Source organism: Centroberyx affinis, unplaced genomic scaffold, assembly GCF_046629955.1.
Source record: "Centroberyx affinis isolate AG114_WGS23_722 - 3 ecotype Tasmania unplaced genomic scaffold, CSIRO-AGI_Caff_v1 ptg004553l_1, whole genome shotgun sequence".
NCBI lineage: Eukaryota > Metazoa > Chordata > Actinopteri > Beryciformes > Berycidae > Centroberyx > Centroberyx affinis.
Genome location: NW_027282182.1, coordinates 24,541 through 52,500, shown reverse-complemented (window position 1 = coordinate 52,500; position 27,960 = coordinate 24,541). Strand labels below are relative to the sequence as shown.

Below are 27,960 nucleotides of genomic sequence, written 5' to 3'. Positions count from 1 at the left end.
TGAAGCCATAGGAAGCTCAGAACAAAGAGGTGCTGACCAAGAGCATAGGCAAGAGGGTGTGTGTGTGCGCACATGTGTGTGTGTGTGTGTGTGTGTTAACATGAATTCCTGTAACAATCGCACACCTCGTCTTCCATAAAGCATGTCAGGGAATGTATTATAGATCACAGGTCTGCAGGTCAGAGAGGCTGGAGGAGGAGGAGGAAGGAATACAGAAGGAGAGAGAGAGAGAGAGAGAGAGAGAGAGATAAAGCAGGAAAAACAGAGACGTAGGGCGGAGGGATGGAAATACAGAGATGCGGAGAGGCAGCGTGAGACGAGAGACAAAGGAAGGAAGGACAGAGGAAGAGGAGGGTGAAGGGGCGGAGGGATGAGAGAAGCCTTCGTCAACCTCAAATCGTTTGTGAGCGTTGCGCGTCGGCCCAAAGTCCACAAACTTCCAGACGATAAGATGACGAGATTTGAAAAAACAGGCTCTCTTTGGAAAACTTGAAACAGACTTCAATCTTTGTCTTTAAAGCTTCGTCGGATGATGTGAAGCATGTTGGCTGAAAAAAAAAAAAAGCAGTAAACTTATTCTTCCTCCCTCCATCCATCCTTCTTTCCTCTCTTCCGCACACCACCCGCCTCTGTCTATCCTTATTTTTCCCCGTTATAGCCTCCGGGGCTAACCCTCACCTCGCCTCCTTAAAAAAAAAAAAAATCATTTTCCCCCCGCTCTTTCCCTTCAGGCTATAGATTAGCCTGTCTGAAGCTATGCAGAGAGGGAGGGATGGTGGATGGTGCGAGAAAGAGAGAGAGAGAGAGAGAGAGAGAGAGAGGGAAAGAGGGAGGTGTGAATGAGAGGCAGCTTTACTTCTGACACCTCCCTCTCTCTCTCTCTCTCTCTCTCCATCCCTCCAGGACGGAGAGTGTGAAAGCAGGAGGAGGAGGAGAAGCAGGCGGAGGTCATGGAGGACAGCAGGATGGAGGGAGAGCGGGGAGAGCAGGGATGGATGGAGGAATATATGAAGAAGGTAGAAATATACGTAAAGGGGAAAAATATACCAAAAGTGGCACCTATATGGAACAAAAATACATTTCCCACTGTTCCCAATGTTTAGAGATATGCTTCAAAATATGCAAAAATTGGACAAAAATGTATTTGGGCTTGTCGATGACATTCATTCAGAATATATCTTGACTGACTGAAATATATTTTGGATGTAACTGTAAAATGTATATTTCTAGTGTCCAAAATATATTCTCAATGTGGTTTTTAAATGTGTTTTAATAAGTAATTTATATGTTATTTTTCTTGAAAAGCTCCTATTTTCTTGTAATTTACATCAGTGTCATTGTATTTACTAAAATATACACTGTGAATTTTCATCAAAAAGCCTAAATATCAGCCTAAGCAGGAAGCTAAACACTATTTCACTAACTAAAAACGCTGGTACTTTAGGTGGTTTTCCCTCTACTACATGGAGGATGGAAAGATACAAACAGAAAAAAAGAGGGATGTGGTGAATGAGAGGATAGGGGGATATATGGCTAAAAGTAACCTAAACCCGAGGCTAGCAGCGCTGATCGTTGGAACGGAGGAGGAGGAGGAGAAAACTAGCCTGAACTGGCCTGAAAGGGAGAGACGGAGAGCTGTGAATTCGGAGAGAGTAATATCGCCTGACACGCGAAGGAGGACAAGAAGGTGACGGGAGACGAGGGAGGTGAGGAAGAGGAAGCGGAGGAGGCGGGAGGAAGGGGAGGCGGGAAGACTGATTGCCCGTGACAAGCTGTTGCTGATATGATGGCGGCGGGAGGCGATGTGAGACGATGGAGATGACCCGCGGCCCGATTGGACGGAGAGAGGGGAGGAGGGGGGAGAGAAGAGAGAAAGTAGAAAAGTTAAAAACAGAAAGTAAAGACAGAATCAAAATTATTTGATAGATAGCAGGGAGATAAAAGACTCTAATGTCTCCATTATGGAAAAGTGGAGCGGTAATGGATACAAAGAACAGGGAGACAGAAAGAGAGAGAGAGAGAGAGAGAGAGACAGAGGAAGAGAGAGAGAGAGAACAAAAGCGGGAGAGCCAAATTGAACCGAGAGAGCCTCTGCGAATGTGATTTTGCAAATGCAAGCTATTTTTTTTTTTAACATCATAATCAACAGGTCACAAATATCACAAAGGCCGGCAATTTCTGTTAAAACGGTGTACTATAACACCATAAATCCCCTTAAATCCATTAGAAATGTTACCGGGGGCCACAATTTTCACAAATCTTTCACCATTTTACTGAACAAAAGCGAACAAAGAGATCATCGCTTCTTTGTCCTTGGACTGAAAAAAATCCCCCCCCCCCCCCCGCCTATCTTCCTTGTTCAACAATGAAAACAGAAAATTACCTTGCACTTTGGGAAAAAAAAAAAAAAAAAAAAAAGGATGCCACCAAATCGAGGTCGCAATAATCACAGGAAATCTGTGAAATCCTGGAGGCACTGATGAGAGAGACAGAGAGAGAGTGGCAACGAGAGAAAGATGTAGGAACGGCATGCCTCAAATCTTTTCCCACCTCACTTTGGGAAGAGAGAGAGAGAGAGAGAGAGAGGGGAAACGAGAGTGAGAAAGAGAGAGAGAGAGAGCGCGCCGAGCAATTTGGGATGAGATGAGAGGAGAAAGAGAGAGAGAGAGAGAGAGAGAGAGAGAGAGGAGTGATGGGAGGAGAGGAGGGATGAGTAATTGAGACAATGATCAGCAGTGATGGGGGGGGGGAGGAAGGATGAGGAGCGCCAGAGGACAGGAGGAGAGGAAGGGCGTCGCTCCACCACTCCTCGCTCGACGGGAAGACAGGAGGGAGAGGCGGAGGAAGTGGAAAAACTTAATTAATGAAATAATACCGCAGTCAACCTCGATCAGAGTGCACAGTGCCGAGCGGGCGGGGGGGCTGGGAGGGGAGTGGGGGGGGGGGAGTGTGTATCTAGTCTGTGGAGAAGATCCTGGAGTGTATGAGCGTCTCTCTCTCTCTCTCTCTTTCTCCCCGTAACACCAAGGTCGGGGGGGGGCGCGTTTTATGTTATGTAAAATCGCATCCCTACTTTTTTTTCCAACTTTTTAACTTCTCTCTCTATTCCTCTCCTCCCCATCCCTCCGTACAAGATGAACGAAAAAACATGAATTTGTATGCATTCGTTTTTTGTTATGTTCAACTTCAATCCTTCAGTCTAGTTTGGGCGTCTTTTGCTGCTTTTTTAAGGTCACATTTTGACGGATTTCCAGCTGAAAATTCCCCCGATTCTTCCAAAAATGAATCAGTTCCAGCCCACCGGGATGCAGCCGTTGGTGTCTTAGGAAAAGGCAACAGGGTCTTCAGGGGTGAACACCTAAAAATACGCCGCTGTCTCATGGTTCAGACTCGCTGTGGAAGTTGTGTAGTTGCAGGTTTTATACGATGGGAGGGGCAGACAGGCGGGATTGTTAAAAAAAATCTGTGATGGTGTTATTAGTTGGAATTGTTATGTAGGCCTCCTGGTATGCTTGAAGTAACCACTTAAAATGACGCATCCTTTTTCAGAGTGTATGAATGTCTCTCTGTGTGTGTGTGTGTGTGTGTGTGTGTGTGTGTGTGTGTGTGTGTGTAGCATACTGTATACATAAACTGCATTGGCATCCCAAAGTTTGTTTCTACAGAATGTGAATCAGACATTAGCGGGTTAGACTGTATATACACAGTTATAAACAACATTTCACTGTGCATCTGTGTGTGTGTGTGTGTGTGTGTGTGTGTGTGTGTATGCTATACATACACTGTGTGGCAGCGGCCCTGCATCAGTCCAAGCTAGCCACCGCACACACACACACACACACACAGACACACACATGCCTTGAGCGCGAAGTGGGAACATCTTTTCCGATGACAGCTAGATTAAAGGGAGCCAAGACGGGAACGTGGCGCGGAGCGAAAGAGCAGATTAAACGACAAACGGAATAAATAAACAAGCAAACAAGGGCCGGGGAAGAACAAAGCTCGCTCTCGCCGCCGTACGAGCGCGGCGGCGCCCCCGCTCGCCTCCGGTGTGCGATGATGGCGTGTTCGCCGCGTCGCGTGTGTAAGGTTAACGAACGCAATATCACATATGCAAATGGAACGTGAAAGACAGAAACGCAAGTGGGTGTTTTGTTTTGCCCCCGGCACCCTGGTGCATGCTTAGGCTGGAGTGGTTTGAGTGTGTGTGTGTGTGTGTGTGTGTGTGTGTGTGTGTGTGTGTGTGTGCATGTGTGTGTATTCATGTCAGTGTGTGAGTACGAAGTGTTCCCATCTGTGCAAATCAAGTTAAAACCAATGCATTGCTTCACAGCAGCTTTGCCTTTAAAATCCCCCTTTTAGTTCCACTTGTTTGGCTTTTGGACCACACTCTGCAAAAACAACCAAGGAACTAAGTTTGTCACTCAGGCTGACTTGGGGTGTGTGTGTGTGTGTGTGTGTGTGTGTGTGTGTGGGTGTGTGGGCGGGGCAGGGTGTGGGTGGGGGGGCACGATTTACAGTCGCCTTCCTGTTCAAATTTGTAGTCCTCGCTCTCCGGAGGGTCTATGAGCTACGTCTGTGTCATCGAGATGATGAAGAGCATATAACTTGATCCCCTCTCCCTTGAGGGAAAGCTGAAGGATTCATTCGCTCTCCCCTCCCTCTCCCTCCCACCCACCCACCCTGGCTCCTAAAAAAAAGAAAAGAAAAAAAAATCCTGGATCTAGCCCCCGAAATTTCCTGTAACTAAAAACGTCTTCATAAATCTCCTATGACGCTTTTATAACCTGGCTATGACGCATTAACGAAGCTATCGCGAGCCATTACCTCGCCGCAGCGGCTTGGGTGTGTGTGTGTGTGTGTGTGTCTGTATGTGTGTGTGTGTGTGTGTGTGTGTGGGTTAATTTGTGTACCGAAACAGAACAGGCATTATTTTAGCTCCCCCTCCAAAAAACACAGCGGCCGAGTATTATTTTCACTTACATTCCACCTCCGAATACACAACGCACCATTACTTCCAACATAGCATGAGGTTTTCCAAACTTGTTTTTCTGCAAAGGGTGCAGGAGTTTTCTTTTTTTTTTTTTTTGTTCCATTGTTGCAGACAAAGGCGTATTGTTGACGGTGTTGTGGTAGCACTGGATCCACGTTGGGGCCGAGTACAAACAAGGACAAGACAGAAATGTTTGTGCTTTTGGCGCCTCTGTTGCACGCCGGCATGCTGGTATGTGTGTGTGTGTGTTCAGGACGCAGGATGAGTGTGTGTGAGTTAATGCAGGAGTGGAAAGAGTATCGTACTCAAGGATACTGTGGTTACTTTGCAGGTATTTTACTTAATTAAATTTAAAATGACTGGTGTAAAAATCTGGTTGAGTAAAAGTAAAAGGTTGCTCATTTGAAATGTGCTTAAAGAGTAAAAGTCTCTTAGTCTCTTTTTTTCCCCATGCAGTGCTAAAGGGGCACGAGGACAGAGAATTCAAGCTAATAATAAAAAATAAAAAAATCACAAAATAAAATACATAAGGTTAAGTTAAATTACTCACTAACAGCATCATAACTGGTCAAGATACAACTACCATAAGTGCCTATGGAGAATCTAGAGTATTTGCACCATGTAATGGATGCGATTTAAAACGTAGTTAAGTACAATCAGTCTTCAGTCAAACCATAATTAAATAAAAGTACAATTTCTAGCCATAAAAATTCTCAAAAAAAGTGAACAAAACAGCTACTTGATTACAGTAAAGAAGAATGTAATTTGTAATTTGTTTTTTGTTTTCCCTAATGGATGAAATTTAACATGTAGTGAAGTACTTCAGTCAAAACATACTTATGTAAAAGCAAAATTAATGTCAAGAAATACTCAAAAAAAGTACTAAAAAGCCACTCCATGACAATAACTAGAGTAACTGGAATCTGTTATTTCCATGCTTGAGTATATAATGTGTGTGAGAGATAAAAGAGAGGCAGCGGGTCAAATTACTGCAGAACTGGACAGAGTTATAAGTAGAGATTCTGCTGCCGCCAAGTCATGGTCACAGGTTAAACTCACATGATGGGTCACACACACACACAGACTCACACGCATGGACTGACTGACACACACACACACACACACACACACACACACCCACGTACAGTCGCAGAAGAGAGGAATCTCACGCAAGTACCCAATTTCACACATGCCTCCATAGAGGAGACACCATTACCTCAAAACCCAGACATCAACTCACACACACGCAACTCTCTCTCTCTCTCTCTCTCTCTCTCACACACACACACACACACACACACACACACGATGCGACAGGGGAAAATGATCTCAGTGTCTCTGCTTGCGTGCGGTTGATCTCTCCTCTGTGCTCGATGACATTTTAATTCTCTGCAGTTATTCGCTTTCCATCCATCCCTATTCTATTACAATCATTCTGCCCCCCCCCCCCCCCCCCCATCTCCCCCCGCCCCTTTTCCCTCATGGACTCTCCTTCTCTTCTACCCCTCCCTCCCTCCCTCCCTCCATCTCTCCCTCCATCTCTTCGTCATTCAACGTCCCTGCGCTTGGAGGGCTGGGCGACTCAGAATCACATCGTATTAACCTCCAACACCAAAAACACACACACACACACACACACAGTCACACACAAACTGGGCCACAGGCAGCCTCCCCCCCCCCCTCCACTCCTCCTCCATCGACCCTAGAGTTCAAAACAGGAGGACTAGAGTGAGGAATGCACCTGCGACACACACACACACACACACACACACACACACACCGCTGAGAGCCTGATTGCATGTGACAGATCCGCTGCTATTTTATAGGTTAGTTCTGAGGCAACGAATATAAATATTGTCGGAGGCCCGAACAATGCTGCTGCCTGCTGCTGTCGCGTTTGTTGTTCGCCTCGAACTAAATCCAGATCTCGATTTATTACACAGCATTGTGTTTGGGCTATAGCAATAATCCAGTTGTGTGTGTGTATTGTCATGTTACACGCGTGTGTGTGTGTGTGCGCGTCTGTACATGTGCTGCCCATGTTGCACGTGTCTGTCTGTGCGCTCTCGTATGTGTAGATGTTTCATATAGAGTGTGTGTGTGTGTGTGTGTGTGTGTGTGTGTGTGTGAGAGAGAGAGAGAGAGTGAGTCGATAATCTGGTGTGATGCACCGGGGTTAATCATTGGCTGACCGCTGCAACGTTAATACAGTATGGCCGATGTGTCTGTCCGCATCAACAAACAATCTACACACAACCTCCTAAAGCTGCTTATAGCCTCTATACTAGAGAGAGAGAGAGAGAGAGAGAGAGAGAGAGAGAGAGAGAGAGAGAGAGAGAGGAAGCAGTAGACAGAAAAGCAGAGTCTGATTTCGACTGATTTATTCGCACGTGAAAAAAAGAAAAACATCACTCTCATAATTAAATGATGAAAAACAAAACATGGCCGAGCGAAGGTGAGAGCCATTATCATAAATTTGGACCCGGCCGAATCCAAAAATAATACACGGCGAACGATACGCATGACATGCATAATGGACCGAGAGAAAGACAGGCAGGCACAAAGCGAGGGAGCGAGGGATGTAAAAAAGACGACGAGAAAAAAAAAAAAAAAAAGCAAAGAAGAAGAAGAAAGGAAAGAGGGAGCCGGGCCATTAAAAAAAAAGAGGCCTAGTGACTGGGCGGACGAGCCTTGTGTAACGTCAGTAAAGTGCTAGCCATGTAGGACAGTCACGACCAATGTTCCTAACAACTGGGTCAATGTTCCCATCCCGGGGCAGCGAGGGCATTCTGTGTGGTTTTGTGTGTGTGTGTGTGTGTGTGTGTGTGTGTGTGTGTGTGACAGAAAGAGAGCGAGTACAACCCAATCCAACCGCCGACTTTACACGAAACCTACGAGAAAAACTGCTACCCCTGCAATCCCTGTCAAGCACGCTGCAGAGTGGACCTCCATGCATATTGAATGAATACTTGAATGGCTGCTTATCAATACTTAATGACTACTTATCAGCGAATCCCTGAGTGACTTCTGCAGCACTGATTTTTTTTCTTTTTTTCTGTACACTGTAAACGCTGAGCTGAGCTGGTGGTGCGTTCGCGGTCGCGTTTGGATGCTGGTATTTTGCAGTGTCGGTTTCGGGGAACGAAGAGTGACACTTGAAGCTATCGGTGTGAATCTGGCTGTCTGCAGGCCCCCGCTCTGTGTGTGTGTGTGTGTGTGTGTGTGTGTGTGTGTCTGTCTGTCGGTGTGTGTCCTTGTCTGCCGGTGTCTGGCGGCGTGTGTCCGTCTTAAGGTTTGTGTGTGTGTGTGTGTGTGTGTGTGTGTGTGTGTGTGTGTGGGGTAGCCGTTCCCCATTATATCAGCCACTAGATTGGAGGCCTGGAGAAATGGGTCAGCGCCAGCCTCGTCGTTCCTCCATGTCTCTCTCTCTCTCACTGTGTCTCTCTCTGTCTCTCTCTCTCTCTCTCTCTCTCCCCCGCTCTTTGCTCATGTTTTTTTTTTTTTTTTCCCAGCCTCTCTTATTCCCAAGTCGCTCCCAGAATAAAACCGAAACACCTCCGGTTGTCCACTCCTCCCGCGGCTGCCTGGATCTGGGTTAAACCGGCGAAGTCCATCACTCACTTTCTCTCTTTCTCCCTTTCTCTCTCGCTCTGTCTCTCTCTTTTCTTTCCCCCTGTGTGTCTCTCCCCTGTCTGGCTCAGGGCCTGGCTCACGGTGACCGGAGCTAAGTGTTTCGTCAAGGTGGCCACACACACACGCACACACACACAGACACTAAGAACAAAAACACACACACACACACAGACACAGACACAGACACACACACCTGTTGCAAAACCAGTGGAAGGGGGCGAGGGTGAGGGAGAGGCAGCACAGGTAACAGGATACCATGATGGTTACCTCATGACTAATAGGACTGGAGGGATCTCTCTCTCTCTGTCTGTCTCTCTCTCTCTCACACACACACACACACATTAATGCCCCCATTAGCTCATCATTCGTCCTGTTGTCGTTTTTGGGCCAGTAAATCCCCCCCAATCCACCCACCCACCCCTCTGCACTTTATCCATGACATCCCATAGGCTATGCCACCCACACAAACTAATGTTCTCACACACGCGCAAACCCTCACACACACACTTACACGATCGTTTCGTACATGCACACACACATTGCACACACATACGCACTCACTAAATCCAAGCTCGCAGTCTCACATTAGCCTGATTTACTGGTGCAATTACAGTCTGAATTCCAGCTCTGTGCAGAAAGAGGGAAAAACAGGAGAAAGATACACCTAACTCGCCGTTTCACGTCTCCCATCACTTTGTCATACTTTGATCTATGGGAGAAAAAATAAAAAAGGAGCCTCTTTCGTCAATCACTCCCTCTTCTGCTCCTCCTGCGGTATCTCATGCCTTCCCTGCTCTCCCCAGCAGCTTTCACTCCTTTCAATTATTGCCTTAATGTTTCCAGCTTTCCCGCCGCCCCCCCTTTGTAGGGGCTTCCTCTCAGGCAGAACCCGGCTGTGACATTGTCTGTCCTTGTGGGATTACATCCATCGCGCCACCGACGCGGCGAAGATGCGGAGGAGGGCGACCTTCACCGCGTGCGTTCTGCTCCGCCGCAGGGTTCAAACCCCGCAACTAGAAAGCGACCCGCGAAACACCGCGTGTGTCTGAAACCAAAACTTCCCTTTGGGACAGTGAGCCGTCTGATCTTCCTATTGTAAGTGACTTTGAGTCAACTTTGTAGCAACACTGCTGATGGTGACTTTCAGACGATGCGGAGGTAATGCTGAAAAATTGGCAAAATAGTGTTGAGAGAGTTGAGGCTAGGTTTCGACCTTTATTGGGTTTCGGAGGCCAATATAAATATTTATGGATTGAAGCTGCCAATATTTTGTGCTGATAGTCAATATCTTCAAATTTGATAATTTTAATGCCAAAAAAGTTCAAAAAATTTTAAAGTAGACTGGATACTAAAATAATAACATATTCCTGTATACTTTTGTGGAATGTGATGAAAATATAAATCACAATGACAATCAATTCAGGCTAAGGGTTTCCATCAATCATACAATAAATATGTAATTAAACAAACTGCATCATATCCATCATATTGGAGGCAACACTGATCCATTTTTTAATAAAAGGCCGAATCAATATATCAGTCCAACCACAGTTGAGACATTATTGAAGCTCTATTTCGATAACTTTGAGACCTCTTTGAAGAAATACTTGAAACATCACAGGTGAAGTAATAGTGAAACAAACCTCTTTGAAGGACATACGGTCAAACAAAGTCGGGCCTATTTCTCGCTCTCAGGTTCGATATGTAGGTTACACGTCTTTTGGAGAAATGGAGAGCAGAGGAACAGGGGGGGAAAAGGAAGGGGAGAAGTTGCTGGAGTGAAGGACGAGCGTCTGGTAAAACAGGAAGCAAGGAACGATGCAAAAAAAAAAAGAGGGAAGTGGGTCAACGGTCTGAAGGGAGGAACGTGACAGCGATCTGTGACACGTAGCGAGAGAGAAAGAAAGTGAAAAGCGAGAGGGAAGATGGCGAGGGGGGAGAGAGAGGCGGGGTTTCTAAATTAAGAAAAAGGGAAGCGGAGGGGTGAAAAAGGAGGAGGAACAGAGAGTGAGGGTGAAAAAGAGAGAGAAAGAAGGGAAGAGGCAGAATCCATGGGAGGCAGGAGTTGTTAGAGGAAAGGGCCTCTTAAATGTCACTCCTTTCTGGGTGATATTAATGGCAAATGTCAAAGACTCAGAACTTATAACAAGTTTAGTTCTCCTAAATACACACATACACACACACACACACACAATGTTTTTCCCTTAAGAGGGTGACTTTTGGAAGGAGGCAGTGAGCGAGTGGGCCTGCAGAGCGGCAGAGGCGCTGTACATCTTAAAGACTGTAATTACACATAACTGTCAGTCTAATTAAGGCTTTTAATGAACTCTATGAGAGCTCAGAAAGAACAAAAACCACCAGCCACTGGGACCATGTCGGTGCACGTGCGTGTGTGTGTGTGTGTGTGTGATAGATGGGTCTCAAAGAGGCATGCGCACATACAAGCCAACACAATCACACTTTTGTGTGTGTGTGTGTGCATCTTTGAGACCCACCATCTAACACACATGGACACACACACACATGCCCGCGTCCCCCATCTCCTAGTGAGCAACCCACTCCACACACACACTTCAATACCCCTCTCTCACCCTTTCTGATTGGTTTGTTCCTTGTCTTATACAGTACTTTGTAACTTTACTAAGAAATGTGCTATGCAAATCTAGTCATTTGTGTATTATTGTTATCATTATTATCCCCCTCTCTTATTAGCAGAAGTTGTACTACTACTAGCAGTACTGTAGCAGTAGCAGTAGTAGTAATAATAGCAGCAGTAGTAGTAGTAATAACAATAGTAATAGCAGTAGTAGTAGTAGTAGCACTAATAGTAGTGCTAATAATAATAGTAGTAGCAGCACTAGTATTAGTAATAGTAGTAACAATAGTAATGATAGCAGTAACAGTAGTAGTAGTAATAGTAGTACTAGTAATAGTTGTAGTAGTAGTAGTAGTAGTAGTAGTAGTAGTAATGATAGTACTAGCAGCAGTAGTAATAGTAGTACTTGTAATAACAATAGTAGTAGCAGTAGTACTGTATTAGTGATAGTAGTCATCTCCTCCTTTCTGTACTTGATCCTCTTTTCTCTTTTCTTCACATAGATCAGACATTCTACATTTTTCAGCCCACGACCCAAGCTGGTTAAATTTAGTGTCACTGTGGGATCCAGTCTGATGAAAACACACTACTACTCTTTTCATGTCGGGGGGCCACAAGAAGGACGCCTGCAGTCCAATCTGGGCCTCCAACTTAAGAAGCACTAGAGACATAGAAAACACTCTGTCTTCTCTCTTTCTCATCTCTTCTCACTTTCCTTCTCCCGCTGCATGCCATTTTCTCAACCAACGACTATGTCATATGGGCAACGGGCACACACACACACACACACACACACACACACAGACACACACACACACACACAGAAGCACTTTAAACCTGGCACAGTTTTAGTGTTTAAATGCACCAGCCAAGACTCGACTATAACACAATCCTGACTAGCATGGAGGTCTTGCTAATGGATCAACAGAGAAACAGTACAATGCAGGAGTGTGTGTGTATGTTTGCCTTAAATGTCCTTGAACCATGACTGTAATACTGAGTACTGAATCATGCTTGGGTGAGTGTGTGTGTGTGTGTGTGTGTGTGTGTGTGTGTGTGTGTTCTCTGTATGCATAGGCCTGCAGTATATGTGCCTGTATGCTGGCATTTAGATGTTTTTTTCCCTCATCTTTAACAGTACAACCCCGTCCTCTTCCTCACCACCCCCACCATCACTCTTGTTTCCAAAAGAGGAAAGGGAGAGAAACACACACACACACACACACAGAACATGGGAGCCAGCCAGCCGAAATAATACATCTTGACATCTGTGCCTGCACACTGCTCGAGGGAGCGATCGGAGAGAGAGAGAGAGAGCAAGAGAGAGCAAAAGAGAGAGAGAGAGAGAGAGAGAGAGAGAGAGAGAGAGAGAGAGAGAGAGAGAGAGAGAGAAAGACATTGAGAGAGAGAGGGCGGAGTAGAAAGAAGGAGAAGGGTGAGATATGAAGGGTAAAATGATGGACAGCAGAAGGCATAGGGCAATTATATGGGGGGATGTGTGTGTATGTGTGTGTGTGTGTGTGAGCGTGTACACGTCTACATGTGTGAAACTGAGTGAGAGAGAGAGGAAGAGAGTGATGACAGATCTGTTTGTTTAGCTCCTCTGTGATTAAGGCAGCCTGCTAGAAGCTGTGTGCTTAGCTGTATGCCAGTCTGTCTCTATTTTACTCTGTGTGTGTGTGTGTTTGTGTGGGGGTGTGTGTGTGTGTTTGTGTGTGTGCGTGCACCTGTCTACGCTTTTCAGAAACCTGGGTGTGTTTGTGCTCTGTATGCGTCAGTCTGTCTTAATTTCTGAAGTGTGTGTGTGTGTGTGTGTATATATATATGTGTGTGTGTGTGTGTGTGTGTGTCTTAAAGCGTGTTTGCCTGTCACGAGCCTGTCTTACTTTTGATGCATGTGAGTGTGTGTGTTTCTGTCTTGTCTGCATCTCCTCCCCGAATGTATGTTTACCGTCTGATCTCCTGGTCTAGTTTGCTTAAGTGAAATCATCAACGGGTGTCTGGTGCAAGTGAGCCTGGAAAAACGTGTGTGTGTGTGTGTGTGTGTGTGTGTGTGTGTGTGTGTGTGTGTGTGTTAGGTTGACTGAGGGACACGCTCATTAGTAAAATGTTTCTCTAGGTGCTGTCCTGAGGTTTGTTTGCATTCTTGTCTGTTTGACTTAGATTTTATTTCATCTGCCAGCTTACATCTCTCTCTCTCTCTCTCTCTCTCTCTCTCTCTCCCTCTCTCTTTCTCTCCCAACTTAATTTTCAAATTCAACAAGATTTATTGGCAAGATACGATCACTCTTATACTGCCAAAGCATAAGTACATAACGCCAAAATATGTAGAGGTAGATAAAAAATACATGTGTATACCAGCTGTAAATGTGACTCATACTAAAAATACAGAAAACCATTACTATGTGATACTTTATTGACTTTACTGATTGATCCAATCACACCTTCTGACGATCTATTTTCACAGATAAGTTGCTTTCCAACATTGAAAAACCAGTACTGAAGGACTGTGGACTTCACATTCTGCTTTAAATAAGCGATACATTCAAAACACAGGGAGGCCTATTGGTTAGAGACTGTCCCGTAACAGAAAGGTCACAGGTTTGATCCCTGCAACAGCCTATGTGTATCCATCAGCATCCATGTGTTCTGTCAAAGTGTCCTTACGCAAGACACTGGACCCACTGAACCCCTTCCTGATCACTCACTGTAAGGAGAGGATCATCAGCGAAATGTGTAAATAATTATGTGATGCTTCACTGATTCCTATGAGGAAACTCTCTCTTCTCTTGCTGGTAGGGATTCAGTATCTTGCTGAAGGTCCTCTGGTTGAACATGGCCTCTCTCAACACTAGGAGACCCTGCTGCCCAATCGCAATCATGTTGCGTTCGGGTGCTGGTGGGACGGTTCGACATACAGGACTTCCAAACCAGCTGCTCAACAGAACTGCATTCACATGCTATTTTGTCGGAAAATCAAACCCGGAAGACAAGTGATGAACAAACACGGACGTCTAGAAAAGGATGATGTGTATTTGAGTGCTTCTTGCTTTTGAAAAGCACTTGCTACAATGCTAGCAGTTTCTTCATGAGAACAATGAGGAGATAAAGCATGTCAGATATGGGAAAGTGAGAAAGTAGATTTTTTCTGTCAATTTTTCTGCCATGTTGAGGCGGTTAAAGGTTATCATTGTGTCATAACTCAGCTTTCTTCATTATCTGCCTTTGAATGTCATTCATGTGACATTTCCAAGCAGGAAAGCTGTTTTTTCCCATACATCCGATAGCATGTGAAAGCAGGGTGAACCATAACATAATACTTCCCTGTGTCTCTCTTTTCTCATCCCTCCTCCACTCGCTTTTTCTCGCCGTCTAGAACTTGGTGCAGGAATGCGAGGGAGGAGAGAGAGAGAGCAGCTCAAAGAGACACAGAGAGTAATAAATGAACAATACAGAAAGAGAGCGAGAGAGAGAGAGAGAGAGAGAGCCAGCCGGAGACAGAGCGACAGACGCAGAGAGTGACAGAAATAGAGAATGAGACGGAGGCGCAGAAGAGGGAAAGTGAGAGTTTCCCACCTGGGTAAAACTTTTAACAGGGTCAAGTGTGAGGTCCCAGTGTAAAAACAGCCCGGTCTAATTCATATTTTAAATGTGCCATTCACACGCAGCGCTGAACAGCACTTCTCTGAGTACAAACACACACAAATATATACACACACAGCTCCCATAGGATCACAGCCCACTGCTCTTACCTCCAAGGACTGCTAGCAGCTCTTTTAAAGGCCTGATGCTTAATCCAAGCAGAAACACAAGAGCCACAGAATGCCAAAACACTGGAAACGGGAGATATTTCTCACTCTCAGATTGATTGACAAAGACCGAGATAAAAAGAACTGATTCTCCGGTTTAAGGATTGATATAAGAGTGGTGTACCTCTCATAATCCAACACTGCTCGCACTCGGAGAGCGAAAAGAGTGCACTTCAACTTCAGTGTCTTCAATGAGGGGCGCTTAGCTAAAAATATCATTTCCACAGGAACACTCGAAGATAAAAAGGTAGCTCAAATCCCACAAAAACAGGCAGAAACGTGTTCGCGTCTCGTATAACGCGTGAGCCCTAAATAAACTATGACTAATCTGTCACTTTGTGTCTTATATTTGAGGGTGGAGCGACCTTTTTCTGTCTGAGCGCTGCCATTACATCTTCGATTACTTAATCAGTAATCCGTTTAAAGCAGACTGCTCCAAGTGCCATAAATCTGTCCCGCTCATCTAATCTTCAATTCATCATGCATTTCCTAATCATACTCCAAAAATAACAAACCTGGAATTACTTACTCGTCGCTTTTTGTGCTGCGGCGAGGCAGGCCAAATGTAATCTATCAAAAGGTTTATGCTGTGTATATGAACCACTAAAGACTAGCAAACTACCCCGGTAGCCTTTTTATATTGTCAAAAAAAAGAGAAAAATCCAGGATTTTACTTTTAATTAAAGCTTCAGATAATGTGAAATGTAACAGCAATAATGTAATGGTGCTTAATGTAATAGCGCTTTCCTGGCCAGGTCAGCGTTGTAAAACCAGATCCTAAATCCTCAAAAGGGACAAACCTAGATAAATAAAGGTTAAACCAATAAAACAAGCCGGTCCATTCTCCATTAAACCTCGTCTTTCCTCCCAGGCGGCCGGCTTCCAGAGGCCATGACAGTGGAACTGTTGCTAGAGATGAGGTAAGAAGCCACTGGCCCGTTTACCACAACGGGGCCCTCTTCTCTCGCGGAGCCACCAAGAGAGCAGCCGAGCGAGGCTGGAGGTGCCAATGAATTAGTCCACTGTTTTCACTCATTATGCCAGACTGACTGCCTCACTTTTTCTCTGTCTTTATTTACACCCTTTTCTTCATCTCCGACTTCTCTGGCACCACACACACACACACACACACACAGCCAACAAAGACCCCGCTCATAATGAGGGCACAGGGGTGTGTGAGTGTGTGTGTTATTCTGTGTGCAATTAGAATGTGTGTGTGTGTGTGTGTGTAGGGAGGAGGATTATGGCAGTTCCAAAGCCATGAATAGGGGCCAGGCTGGGCCTTGGCCCTGGCTGAATTAATTACTCTAATTAGCTTCTTAATTGCATATATTAAACCAGTGGTTAGGCACGCTGGAGCCACAGTTAGGGCCTGGATCTGGATCTGGAGCTGGTGTTGGGGGTGGGCATGGGCAGACAAAAGGGTATTACAGACACACACACTCACACACACACACACACACACAGAACCGACAACCCAGCCCCACCCTCCCCCACCCACTCGAGGTGGGCTGAAGTGGAGAAACGAGACCAAGCGCTCCCCTCCACGGCGGGGCTATTCAATTATCCCATCCCACCCCCACCCCACCCTCGCCCCTCCTCATCAATATATAATCAGCGCGTACAGCAGCAGCAGATGTGTGGCACTAATATGGACTGTAAGCCCCCCAAAGGGAGCAGAGAGGATTAATATTAGAACTACAGGGAGCAGTTGAAGCCGTCTTCATTCACTCTGGTGGAACTCTCCGCTGTATCGGTTACACGCGGCCCGGCGCTGCGCTCCCAGTGTCATTCAAGAAGCCAAGCCCCGGCCCGCACTGATTTGCGCCCCGATACGCCCTCTGGCCCCCCCGTCTGTGGCCCCCGCCGCCACGTCACATAGACTTACACGGACGATGACAACATCAGGGCCATTAGTTCCACCCCCGTTACCCTGCCCGGCTTTTTTGGCTCTCGCGTTTTAGTGCATTCTCAACGATTATCAAAAACTTGGCTCGCCAACGCGGACAACACGCATCAAATTAAGCTTTTTGGCTTGGGTTGACCCTGGAGGAAAAGAAGCCAGGGAGAGAGAGAGAGAGCGAGAGAGAGAGATCCTCTAGCCAATAGGAAAAAGGGAGGAAAGGGTGGAGGGATTTGGGGCAGGAGGCGGAGGGGGGGTAAAACTGCCGAAAATGCCTTGTTGTATTTGTGAAATGCACCCAAAGTATCTCGCAACAATGTTGATTAGTTGAGAACAAGTAAACAGCCAGTCCGCTAATGACTCTCTCTTCAAAAAACAAGTGGAACATGCACGCGCACGCAAGCACACACACACACACACACACACACACACACACAGAATAGCGTGCACACACAGACACACTCAGTGATAATGATGTTCTTTGTGCAGTTTTTGGGGGTAATTAGGGCTGCTTAAACGCTGGTTAAAAATGATTTGCGGCTGATTGTTAGTCCTCGGGTCTTTGAGCCGCGGGCCCTCCTGTTCAGCCAGAGTGTCAGCGCCTGTCTTCTTCTACTGTCTCCTTCTACCATCTTCTTCTACTCCTTTCCTCCTCACAGCCCGCAAACATCCCTCTTTCGCCAGCCCCGGTCCACTCCATCCCTTCCTCCGCTTCCCTTTCTCCCTCTTGCTCCAATTATCCTAGCATGTCTGTTTCCCTATAATTTACCCTTTCTCTCGCTCTCTTCCTCCTCCTCCTCCTCTTCCTCTCTCTCTCTCTCTCTCTTCCTCTGGTGAGCAGCTGCCGGCTCCAATCCTTCTCCAACACTATAATCTCTCTCCTCACACATGGCAAAGATCACGCCTGTCTACTTACAGACAAGCTTTCCCCAAAAACAACACCAGCGCTGGCTTTCTGAGTGATGATTTATAAATGAGTGTAGTTTACACACAGGGTCTGTCCACTTTTCACACACTTTCCACACACACACCATTGCTGTGTGTGTGTGTGTGTGTGTGTGTGTGTGTGCAGCTACGCGTCTGTCCGTGTGAATGTGTTCATTATGTTGATCAGGGGTCATGTTTGCGTGAACCTAGACACTAAATCAAAGCTATATTAGCAGGCTAATGCATTCTACCCATGGCAGAGGTCAGCCGAGAGGTGCGCTCGTTTTAAACTCCCCCATGTCTGATTGCCGGGAAACACATCCTTCTGCAAAAGGTTCCTCGGCAGAAGGCAGCGGCACAATGACGCCTTTGTCTGTCAAGCTGCGATGGGGAGCGAGAAAAGTTTGTGTGTGTGTGTGTGTGTGTGTGAGACAGAGAGACAGTGTAGGAAGGTTAAATGAATCATACAATGTTAACCAGGCCCAATCCAATTAGGGAGGGATTCTTCTTGTCTGACCTTTAACAGGAGAGACGCATTCACACTCACTCACGCAATCACCCCACCCCCCACCATCAAACACACACACACACACACACACAGCCTTCACAAAATCCCACACAAACACACAAACATGGCACTCACGCAAGCACACACAAACACACACAAATGCACCCCCTGCCCTCACACAAACACACACACACACTCAAACACAACATCACACACTCACTCATGCAAGCACACACAAACACACACACACACACACACACACACACACACACACACACAGCCAATCTCACAGACAGTAGCACAGCTCTGGCTGCTGACCTAAATCGGCCAGGCGATCTGTCACTTTCTCTTACTCACACTCAGCACACATCTTTTTTTCATCTTTTTCCCTCTTCCTCTCCCTTTCTTTCTCTCCCTCTCTCTCTCTTTTCTTGCCAAAATATCCCTCGCTCTCTCCCAGTGTCACTTTACATCAGCTCATCCCCGTCCCCATCTTCTCTCCTATTTCTCTTTAACAGAAATGCCTTGGCCTCTCTCATAGAAAAAAAGCAATATTGGTGTCAGCATATGTTGCATGTTGACAGTGGCTTTGCAGTGATGTGCACAAGAAGAAAAATCTCTATATATTAACTGAAACTGTATGTCAGATGCATCTCTGCCTTGATCAATTTAAACATTTATTTTGTCAATTGGCCTGGTATTAAGGTTGTAAATGCATGTATGTGTGTGTGTGTGTGTGTGTGTGTGTGTATTTGTGTTGTTAAAGTAAAGTAGAATTATATGATACCTTTAATATCTAATATATCCTTCTAATTGAATGTGCAGAGTTGTTGTTGTTGTTGTATATATGTAGTGATATGCATTTTCTACTTTCTAGCATCTATCTATAGAGGTGCAGGTAAACTTTATTATCCATGGAGGAGAAATGTGTTTGATCATATGCATTAAACAACATCCACATGAAAAATATACATATATATACAATAGTATAAGACAACAATATCATAAAATACACAGGTTAGTTAGGCTGTTCTGGACCTGTTCTTGTATTATGTGCCAGTATTAAAGGTGTTGATATAAGATACGTGCACATTTACTATACTAGATCCATAAAGTGTCTCTGATTCTAATTCTGAACATATTCAATATGAATATGATATTCACCCTCCATCCAATAATCCACTTCAGTGGTTTTGGAAGCGGGGGTCCATCAGGGGGTCTCCGGCAAAATGAGGAACAGTTTCATTCCACTGTAATTGAATTTACTTGCAGTTAGAGAATGTATAAGAACGACTGTTGTGAGCATAGGTTTCACAATCACTGCTATTCTCTCTCATGTACAGCTGTACAACTCAATACTAAATCAACAACAACTCAGATCTTCCCATATGGGTCCCTGGGACAAACTCAAATGGGGGTTGGTGGCGTATAGTGTGTCTATTTGGCGGTGCGTGACATGAAAACACTCAAGAAGGCCTGATAGACTTCACACTGCTTCCCTCCTCCTTCACCCCCCCACTCCTCCCATCCCTCTTCCCTCTCTCCTTCCCTCATATTTACTCCTATCTGCTCCCCGTTGACTGTGGTTGCCTCAGCGCCTGGCGGGAGACTCGAATCGCAGGGCTTAAACTTCCTCAAATATTCAGCAGATATAGATTTCTCAGAGTCCCTGGCTCCCCCACCTCTTCGACCCGGCTCCTCCCCATCTATCCTTCCCTCCATCCCTCCATCCCTTCCCCACCCCTTGCTCACTGCAGTCACAAACAAAGTTGTGCGCGTACACACACACACACACACACACACACACACACACACAGCCACGCACGTACGCACACAGGGAATCATAAACTAACGCAGAGTGGCGGAGGAGTGCAGCTCATTTAGGCTGCAGTGCAGCGTTTCCTTCCGCTTCCTTTCCTCCATTGTCTTTTCTCCCTCTCTCTCTCTCTTTCGCCCTCTGTTTCGCTGTCTTTCCACGTCTCTCTCTCTCTCTTCATGTCTGAATTTCTCTCTTTCTCCTCCCTCTATCCTCCCTCCCTTCCTCCCATCTGGATTCTGTGTCGTTTATTTCAGCTTAACCCTGCTAAATAAACCAGTGACTACCTCTGCATTATTGAACACTTCGACACTGCTGTCTGCACGCACTGCGCTGGCACCGCGCTGTCCGACAATTAGACCACACACACACACACACACACACACACGCCCCCCACACACACACACACACACACACAGGAGACCCAACAAGTTGCACACCGAGACACAAACACACAAAACAAGCAAAAAACCTACCAACAAACACCGAAAGGGTTACACACAGATGTAAGAACATACACACACACACACACACACACACACACACACACACACAAACACACACACACACACAAATACACAGAGACCAGAATAAAGACAGAGACAAAAAACGTAGAGGAAAAGAGACAGATGGATAGAGGAGAAAGACAAACAGAGGGAGAGAGAGAGAGCGAGGCACAATGCAGAGAAAAACAATAGTGAGTCAAAGAGAGAGAAAATAAAGTTTGCAGAGAGGAGATGCGAGATGCCGTGGTATGCAAATGACTACCATACTCAGGCAGGCTCTTTGCAAACACACCCATATGCACAAACACACCATTAACTTTCTCCAAAACTCATAAACTTATCCCCAAAACACACACACACACACACACACACACACACACACACACACCCAAACACGCACAAACACAGAGAGTTACTTCTCTGCGCGTAAAGGCTCCAGTCAGCTCTTCTATTATTCATATTAGTGGAGGTTGTTTATCTCTGCCATTGTGCAACGGCAGCACCAGGCTCTCCGCAAAGCCCCGGGGGCCCTACTCCCTAAACACACCACTGGGAGCCATTCATACACACTCACACACACACACACACACACAGTTGCACACATGCAGTTGCACACATGCACAAAAGCCAACACAAACGGTCATAGATGGACAGACACACACAACGCCATACCTGCAGATATGTGCGCCACACACACACACACACACACACACACACACACACACACACACACGCACACACTAACCCAAGTGACATCATACCATCTGTCTCAGTATGCAGCAACAACAACACTGCAATCCCACTGCTACTGCCCCTTACACCACCACACAACAGACCAAACTCTGTGTGTGTGTGTGTGTGTGTCTGTAGGTGTGTGTGTGAAGCTTGAGCTATTTTGAGACCGTGTGTGTATGTGTGTGTACAACCACAAGGCTGCTTGTACGCCAATACGTGTGTGAGTGCATATATTTGTGAGAATGCCCCTATGTACGGCTATGTGAGCATGCATATGTTAGTGCGTGCACCAAGGAAGAGTGCTGATTGAGTGTGTGTGTGTGTGTGTGTGTGTGTATGTGTGTGTGTGTGTGTGTGTGAGAGAACGAGAGCGATCACTCACATGTGTGGAGAAATGAGATCATATATATGTTGCCTGTAAGCATGTGTGAGCCTGCAATCATTCACTGGTGTGTGTGTGTGCCAGTTGGGATCATGTCTGTTTTCTGTGCCCAAACATGTATGTGAGTGTGTGTGTGTGTGCCTGCATTCATTCATTTGTGTGTGTGCATGTGTGTGTGTGTGTGTGTGTGTGTGTGTGTGTGTGCCATTCCCCTGACAGCAGCAGCGGTGATTGAAAGTGACCGCGGTGTTTCAGTGTCACCCGGTAGACGAGAAGCCGTGTCTGTGTGTCAACTGACACTCACATCCCATTCACATCAACCACAGATCATGACAAACTGACCCCTCTCTCTCTCTCTCTCTCTCTCTCTCTCTCTCTCTCTCTCCTATGTCACCTTTCATCCTCCCCCTCTTCCTCTGTCTCCATCTTCTGTCTCATCCTCTGTCTGTCTCCTCACCAGCCTTCACTTCCATCACTCAATCTCCGAGGGAAAAAGACATCAGGCTTGACTGCCTAGCCAGCCTCGGGTCAAATGGGTTTCACAAATACTTTTAATGATTTGTTGTGGCCCGCTTTAGCACCAGATGGGCGGTGCTTACCACATGGGAGGCTACAATGAGCCCCGGAAAGATCAGACGATTACTGGAAAGTATGTGAAAATCAAGTATAAGTATCAGTGATTAGACAATTTACTGGATACTATCTGAATTGTCCCAGAGCAGTAAACCCCACCCGTCCGACACTCCACGCAGCTTAAAACAAACATGAATTATTTGCAAAACCTCCTCTCTTTCATGCCTCTGTCTCTCAGACATTTGTCAACCTAGTTCAGGGAAGTTTGGAGATACTGAGCGTTCTAGTTTTCATATGCCATCTGGCAAATCTCATGTATACATCTTCTCAATTTGCATTTTACACCCACTTAAATAAACATTTAAAAAAGTCTATGTCCTGGCACATGTGAGGACCCATCTGCAGAGCTACACTATATAAATAACTCACTTTTATCTTGGATATCAGAGGCTCTACATATTTTCCCACTGATCCTTTGCCCTCCCTTCTCCTGTAATTGTCTGCAACTTTGTTTAACAAGTTATTGATGCGTGGTGAGTGAATATTAAAATATGACGCAGACTGCCCCTTCAACTGTGGATCAATAGGAACCATCTGATCTTTGAGGGTCTGCTTGACCTAACCAGCTGACACCGGATCAGTTTTAATGAAGCAGTCAGCCCTTCTTTTCTTCTTGTGTGTAAGCCGTCCGCTAAGCTGCCAGACTGAATCCAGATCAGCTGCATGGGAGATGGTTTCATCCCGCAGCTCTCGCTATAAAGACTCACGTCATCAAGACCGCACTCTGATTGTGTGTGTGTGTGTGTGTGTGTGTGTGTGTGTGTTAGAGGGGGGTGTGTTACACAAGGCCCTGGCGCCTGCTTTCAAAGGATTCATTAAAAGCAGTGAAAGGCTTGATCTGCGGTTCGGGTTGATATACTGTGCGTGTAGATTTGAATGGTGAAAAGAAAAATAGGGAGAGAAACTAGAGAGTGGAGAGACAGAGAGAGAAGGAGGGAGAGAGAGAGAGAGAGAGAGAGAGAGAGAGTAAAAAGGTCAGAGAATGTGAGAAATATAAGAAGGTTTACATAAACTTTTGACCTCTTGCTCTTGAATGAAAACAATAATCAATGAGTAGAACTAATCAATTTCCTCTCCCTCTCCCTCTGTATATCGCTCTCCCCCGGGGTTCGGAAGTGAGGGATTACATATAATGGGATTCAAGTAATCTGATTACAAAACAGTGGTAGCTATAATTCATTAGTTACTGTAAAAACACAGTAATCACATTGGAAACGTTTTTAAAAAATAAATTACGTTTTTGGATTACTTAATAGATTTTCTCAAACTTGTCTCATGGGATAAAAAACACATTTAGACTCCAAGACACAAACATTATATTATATATTATATTACTGTCTTGAAATGATGAATGATACTGCTTGTAGATGAGGATAACACAAATTTAAAGAAACTGTTCTTAGATGATTACAATTGAGAAGGTAATCTGTAATGGATTATACTTTGAAATGAACCTCCACAGCTTTGTTTCCCTCTATTCCATCTCTCTCTCTCTCTCTCTCTCTCTCTCTCTGTGTGTCCTTTCAGTGTGTGCTTGGTCCACAGTGAATGAATTAAATCATACTAAGCTATAGGTTAATTAGAAAAAGATTTCCCCGAGGCAAACGCTTGTGCATACATCGGCGCCCTCACACACACACACGTGCACGTAACATGGCCAAACGTACACACATTCACACACACACTCTCTCACACACACACACACACACACACTGCTTAGCATGCACGCTATCCTCCCTATAGAGCCGGTTAGCACGCGCAGGCTGGATATGTTGCTCCAAATGAACAGTAAGATTAAGAGTTATTAATTATCACATAGCCTCATTAAGTACACAGAAGCGCTGCTGAGAGACGGAGGACAATTCTTCATTAACTGAATGTCTTCCTGGGCTCAGTGTGCATTATCCGCATGCTATCCGCTGAAGGTATCAATAAGTTATCAGCACCAAGCGCTCCCTACAATCAGCTACTCCGCTGTCTCTTCACCTCGCCAAGTCTCGCTCTTCAAACGTGTGTGTGTGTGTGTGTGTGTGTGTGTGTGCGTGCGTGACCTTGTGCTGCAGCCCCTCATTGATCGGGGCTGGAGCTGTCAATCGATCAGTCTGGTCTGTGTGAGGAGATAAAGGTGTTTCTATCTCTGGACACTCCGGTTGCCGGGTGAGACTGGAGAGCGGCGATGCCCAAAATAGAGCCTGTGGGGCCAAAATCTGGCCCTCTGCTGAACTCTTTTCGGCCCTCCAGAGTGTTCAGAGACTGGGGACATATTCTATTTGCTCTATTGCGATGCTATTTTAGACTCATGTTAAAATAACTTGCTGATTGCTTGTCATATTAAAATACCAAGATCATGCCTGCTATGCCTGCTATGTTACATTTCTACATGATCAATGTCCAGTAGCATGTTTTTTACCTGTAGGCAATTACTCATGTTATGTTTTGGCCTCGAGAGCTTTCTATAAACACTATGAACTGTGTCTGAGAAATAATTAACAGCTAGATCTGGCAACCCCCAAATTTTCTTACGGATATTCATAACTCAAAGTTCTGTAGTGGAGAGCAACACTTGGATAGACTGCTTCTGTCAAACTAGCGCACTCGCATGCAAATGCACTGAATGAACAAAATATCATGGACAATTGCTCTTTTCAAGTACACTGATGGAGTGAATCCAGGCAAAAGACATTGTCCATCATTGATTCCCATTATTAAATCTCTACCAATCACAAAGGAGGAGATGTGCAGTAGATAAAGAGAAGCAGAGGAGTTAGAGGAGGATTGTGAAGCTTTGAGACAACTGAGATGTGGATTGTGCAAAAGTGTATGAGGAAGATGTCCCTAATGCTTACATTCAGTATACTGTATGTTAGACTCTGAAAGATACTGTGGTGCACCAATATAACTGAAAGACCTTGGCATTTCACAGAGATATGGGTGTTGTTATGTTTTCCACTGATAAACATCCACCATAACACACAACACATTTGAAGCAAACACTGGCGTATTGGCATTATTTCACATTTATACTCTTAACATTGACCAAAAATAGAGAAAAACTCAATATATGAGTATATTTACATGCTGATAAATTGAATTTATGTGATCTAACAGTTGATTTTAGCTATCAGGTGATCTTTAATGTAGCCTGCTGGTCTCAGTTACACATTTGAAAGGGCTGCTCAGGCTCTGTTGTTCAGCATCTGTCATTCACGTAATCAGCAGCAGGTATCGGATAGCATTAATTTTCCTCCCTAGTTATCAGCATCAAACCCTAAAATTCCTGTATTCATTGGGCCCTGAGGTGCACACACACACACACACACACACACACACACATATACTGTACATGGTGGCTTACTGAGCTAAGCCATCTCGCCATATCTAATCTGAGAGAAATACTTGTATGCTGATAATGTTGCAGGGCGCAGGCGAAATATGCCCCGCGCCCCACCCCTCTCTCCACAAACACGCCGGGTACGGGGAGCGATAGGGAAAAACCAAGCGCACCTGAAACCGGCGAACAAATATAGAACACAAAAAAGGCATGAGGGACCGAGTTCGCTTCACAGACTTCGAGAGATCTTCTATTCCCTTTGTCTCTCTCCCGCTATCTCTCTGTCTCTCTCTCTCTCTCTCTCCCTCTCTATCTCCATCTCTCTGTCTTTCCATTCGCTCCCCCACTTCCTCCTCCTGGCTCTGCTCGTTCCATTGTTTTTTTTTTCTTCTTTTTTTTTTTTTCCCCCCACAGATGAAAAGAAGTGAAAAGAGCATTTGCACACCTGAGTGAATAAAGCTTGCAGGTGCGTGGGAGGAGAGCTGTGGGAATCAAACAGGGTCTCTCTCTCTCTCTCTCTCTCTCTCTCTATGTTGCTCTCTCTCTCACTCCTGGGGTGTTTTTACAGTGCCGGTGTTTGTATTGGAAGCTCGTGGGTGTGTGTATGCATGCAGGCGAGCGTGTGTGTGTTTTGCGTGTACGAAAAGTGTGCATTATCCCAATTGTGCGTGTGAGTGTCGAAGGCTCTCGGCTCCCTGGCTTTATTTAAAAACAACCCCCAGGTTTCGTCTGACACGACCTTTACTTCCAGATTGTTCCGTACGATACCGAGGCTTGGCCCGGCTCGCCTTGATGACCTCATCAGGTCTTCACACAACCTAACTCCAAACAAACCTCCTGAATAAACCAAAACAAACTGTGCTTTGCCATTCGCGGTCACTGCAAGGCTGGCAGTAACAATAAACAGGCCCGGGGCCAGCTGAGCTGCCAGGCAGGACAGAGACACAGCAGTGATAGACACACACACACACACACACACACACACACACACACACACACACACTTACACAATGACACCGAAACACACAAGCAATCACACTTCACTGAACACTAAATCCCACACAAAATGGACAAATGAAGGGACACACTGCAAAAAATGAAAAGTACAAGTAATTTTATCTTGTATCCTGACATATAAAGCTTATTTCAAGATATTTTTAGTCAAATTATGTCACTGCACTGGCAGATCAGTTGGCTAGTTTAAATAAATTTGACTATTTTTCAACTGAAACAAGGCACATGGTCTGAAATTAGTGAAATCATCTAACCATGCAGTAATATAATAGCAGATAATTTGCCTGTAAGTATCCTGCAGTAAGGTCGATGAGTCAGGATCAAAAAAAAAAAAAAAAGACTTACCAAGCTTAGGATTTTTTGCAGCGCACACAAGTCGCATATGTGCCCGAGCACTGGATCACACACAATCCTCAAACCTAATTACCCTAAACACACACACACGCCCAATCATCGCCATCATCACCGAAATAAACAAACACACTCAGCCACAATCAGAAATCAACCATGCAATCATAACAACCCCCATCCTCCCTACGCTCACCACAATAAAGCTCTCTCTCTCTCTCTCACACACACACACACACACAGACACACACGCACTGGACTCACCGATGATGTAGTAGTCGTGCATGCTCTTGAACTCGTGGCCCCAGAGGTTGGGCGAGAACTCCTGGAACTTGATGGTGAAGCGGCGTTCGCGGGTGGGCTCGTCGCAGGTCAGCACGATGTTGGGAGCGCCCATGACCTCACAGCGGTCCGCCTGTTCCCGTGACGACACCAGGTACAGCTTGTAGAACTCGTACTCCGGCGTGGACCTGCCGCTGTCCAGCGGCGGGCAGATCAGGTCCAGCCGGTCCCCGATCTGAGGGTACAGGACGTAGCCCTTGTCGTCCCGGAACCTGGAGGTACGGAGGGGTGGAGGGAGGAGGAGGAGGAGGAGGGGGGGGGGGAGAAAGAAAGAGGAGAGAAGGAAGGAAGGGAGGGAGGGAGGAAGGAAGGAAGGACGGAAGGGAGGAAGGAAGGAAGGGAGGAAAAACGAAGGAAGGAAGAGAGGAAGTAAGGAAGGAAGGAAGGAAGGAAGGGAGTAAACAAAGGGAGTAAAGAAAAGGAAAGAGAAAAAGAGGAAAGAAAAAGAAAGAAATGAAGGAAGAGAGGAAGGAAGGAAGGAAGG

General features: G+C 45.7%; 1 protein-coding gene across 1 annotated transcript in view; it reads right to left on the bottom strand.

The window, feature by feature from the left end:
- The window catches only part of LOC139665375 (ephrin-B3-like), a gene marked incomplete at both ends in the record, with an annotated part of 32,497 nt that extends 4,809 nt beyond the window's left edge, over positions 1-27,688 (bottom strand). The window contains one exon of the mRNA XM_071544375.1: positions 27,399-27,688. Within this exon, the coding sequence (XP_071400476.1) occupies positions 27,399-27,688 (290 nt within the window). The remainder of the gene's footprint in view (positions 1-27,398) is intronic.
- Between the last annotated feature and the right edge of the window lie 272 nt (positions 27,689-27,960).